Source organism: Solanum stenotomum, chromosome 6 (genome assembly GCF_019186545.1).
Source record: "Solanum stenotomum isolate F172 chromosome 6, ASM1918654v1, whole genome shotgun sequence".
In the NCBI taxonomy this organism is placed as follows: Eukaryota; Viridiplantae; Streptophyta; class Magnoliopsida; order Solanales; family Solanaceae; genus Solanum; species Solanum stenotomum.
In genome coordinates, this window is record NC_064287.1 from 9,576,544 (window position 1) to 9,580,010 (window position 3,467).

The 3,467-nt window shown below is 34.2% G+C and overlaps 1 protein-coding gene across 1 annotated transcript; it reads left to right on the forward strand.

The window, feature by feature from the left end:
• The first annotated feature begins 1,876 nt into the window (after positions 1-1,876).
• Positions 1,877-2,435, forward strand: LOC125868169 (F-box protein SNE-like). The gene has a single exon (XM_049548785.1). The coding sequence runs from the start codon at positions 1,977-1,979 to the stop codon at positions 2,433-2,435; it is 459 nt and encodes a 152-aa protein (XP_049404742.1). The 5' UTR covers positions 1,877-1,976.
• Positions 2,436-3,467: the final 1,032 nt, after the last annotated feature.

The following is a 3,467-nucleotide window of genomic DNA, read 5'->3' on the forward strand; positions in this document are numbered from 1 at the left end:
AAGAAAATCCCGATCTGGGTCAAAGATATTTTAAGAAAAGCAACGGACAACATCTCTTTGTCCGTCATTTTTTTTTAAATAGTTGACCAAAATTTTGACCAAAAAAGCGCGGACTAAGAGACGCTGTCCGTCGTTTTTCTTAAATGTTTGACCAGTCATGTTGACCAAAAAGCGACGGACTTAGAGATGTTGTCCGTCGCTCCTTTAAAAAAATAATTAATCAATTAATTATTAATTATATATATATTTCGCGCAAAAATCCGCGAAAAGAAGTGACGGACTAAGACATGCCGTCCGTCGCTTTTTGAAAAATAATTTTAAAAATAATTATTTTTATTAAAAAGCAACGAACAGTGTGGAAAATGGCGTCGCTTTTTGGAGCGACGTCGTCCATCGCTTTTCTATCCGTCGTTTTTTAGCAGTTTTTTAGTAGGATGTGAAATGGTGTCGTGTTGATAATCTTATACACTGAACTGATTATGTGACTTGTGGTTTCTAGTGTTATTGTTCATGGTGTTTGTGATTGTACATGATTGTTTGTGTTTGCTAGTTGACTTGGATACCAGTACGCCTGATATAGTTCATCCCCACGATTGACTCGAATTTCACGCATGATGTTTGCTAATGGTTGGCTTAGGTATGACGTCTAGTACGAGGATATCCATATATGATTGGCTCGGGTACCACGTCGATACACTAACTATAGATAGCCCGGGTACCATATTGGTACACTAACAAATTGAGTTTGGGTTCATGAGAAGATTATGCATGTGTTTTTGGATCCATGAGAGGACCGCACAATGCATTTGTGATCATGTGAGACATGCATCCAGTTATTTGTTGTTTCATGATATATGACTGGGAGTCTGTACTGATTGATAGTTGTGTATGTGTGATCCTGTCAGTATACTATGGTTTGTGTACTGATATTGCACATGTTCTTTTTTTGTTGAGTACATGCCATCTTTCAGCTGTTGATTCAAGACCTCAAGTTAAGGGATGTCTAACTTTGAATCCAAGGTGAACTATTCTTTCAGGCCGTCGTGAATTTCTCTATTCTTCTTGTCCGTCTTTCTGAATTACGACATTCTTAGATTTTTGTTATTGTTTTAAGCTTCGGGGTTGCATCCCTTTTATTTAGACATTAGAATTTTGATATCATGACTTTCAATTCTTAGGGGTTTATTTTCGCACAAATATTCTTTATTATTGGATTGAGTTTATGAGGGCTCAATTCTTTCACTACTAAATTGCTTTGGACTATTGATTGAGTTTATGAATACTCAATCCTTAGTTGTTTGAAAAATTGTTTATCTTGTTTTTATATGATGAACTTGCTTAAAATAATAACATTTGGGGTTTAGTTTGGGTTAGTTATCAGTTCTTCCAACAAGTGATTTAGTGTGGGTGACACTCACGATGATTAAGATCGTGACATTTACACTACTAAAACATTACTATTTATTCATGGGAAAGTATAGGTATTTTTGTAAATATATTTTAATTAAATCAGTAAAAAAAAAAACTACAGTATTTTCATAGGAAAAAATTATAAAAATTAGTGTGTTTCAATGAGAATCCATTTTCATTGAACCAACAATAACGTTCACATTTAACTTTTCTCTTTTTTCAATAATGTTTGCACACACATAACACAATTGATGGACCCCAAAGCATCGAAAAGTCATCACTCATTTGAGCATTGAACTAAACAAACTCCATATAAAACGACAAACAATAATTTTCCCGTCACCAATTCCCAAAACCCTTTTAACACTATTCTATTCAAACTCTACTCTTGGATTCTTTGTCCTAATATATTTCCCTCTAAACTTTTCCTTTTGGCCTCTTCTTTTCATTTCCATGATACCCTACACATACACCTAAGTCAAAACCCCTACAAATACATATCCTTCATTCATTTCCCACAAACTATTATTATCTCTTGTTTCATTTCTTGAAAAGAGAAAAAAAATATGGTGCAACTTGAAAATGGTACAAATTTTTTCATCAATGACAATGTTGATGTGTTGATAGTGATATTGCAAAGGCTAGATGGTGGTTCCTTAGGTGTAGCTGCATGTGTTTGTAAGTTATGGTGTTCCATCACTAGAAATGATTCCCTTTGGGAGCACCTTTGCTTTCGCCACGTGTCTCCTCCCCCGGAGGGTGTGAGGACGGTGGTTTTGGTTCTTGGAGGGTACCGAAGACTTTATATGGTGTGTGTTAAGCCGGTCTTGGACCGGCTTAGGAAGTGGAAGAAAGGAACAGGTTTTGATGAGTCGGAGGTAATGAGAAGAGTTTGGATGCAGCATGAAGTGGAACTTTCATTATCGTTGTTTTGTGTGGATTATTATGAAAGAGTGTTTTTGGGTGGTGGTGGTGGTGCAGCAGCATCATCGCTTATGTTCCTATGCAATGCCGTTAATGTTTAGGAAAGTAATGAAAAGAAGGATGTTTGCGTTAAGATACCGGGAGGGTTAATTCTTTTTATCTTTGCTCTTATTTTTTATTGTTGGTAATTCGAGATTTCTACCATTTATTGTTAATGAAGTAGAGCACTACTTATTAATAAATAAAACTACTTAATATTCTAATTAGATTATTGTTTGTGTATTCTTACTATTGAATATTGGCTCTATATTGTGGGTTGCTTCATGTAGACTGACCTGACAACCCACCCTATCACTTATAAGTTAACGTGGAAATGGGTGTCACTTAACTTTCTATTCTTCAAAAGATAATTTTTTTCTCTGATTTGTTTTCTCCTAACACACGAGAGAAAAGGCATTTAGTTCGTTGATTAAACGTTGTGAGTTTGACTTTGGGAATATTTTGATGGTGGAACTGGGTTCAATAATCAACATTGGGTTATAAAGGTACATAATTCGTTGTTCTCGCTTTGCTATTTAATCGTATATTGATATATATTAGAATCAAAATTTGCATACAACATGTTTGATTTGTTTGTTCTTAAGATAAGGGTATACCAAATATATACTCTCTTATTTGGAAATTACCATGGACACGAAGCAGATAAAGTATTACTACTATTTGATTAAATACTCTAATAAACATTCACGTATAAATTAATAAAGAAATATAAGGGCAAATAATTGATTAAATCATGAGGTACACCAACCATTTGAAAAATACAAGTCAAATACAGGGTGGATCATGTCCTTGAGTTTATTTCAACGTTTATGCCAAATAATGGGACTAGCTAGTTTGATTATTACCAGAATAAGAATCACCCCAATGTGGGTGCTAATTTAGGAGTTTTTTAAGTGATTACTAAAAAATTAAAAGTCAAAAGTAGCTAGGTAGCTACCTACTTTTGACTTTTGCTTTATTTGGTTTTCCTCCATCTCTTTCTATTTATATGTCATTTTTATTAAAAATTAGAGCTGTTAATATGGATTGACCCATTCCATTTGAACTAACCCATACAAGCTTTGAAATTTGAC

Excerpts from the sequence above, each read along its gene's own strand:
- LOC125868169 (XM_049548785.1), top strand. The coding sequence starts at position 1,977 with ATGGTGCAACTTGAAAATGGTACAAATTTTTTCATCAATGACAATGTT.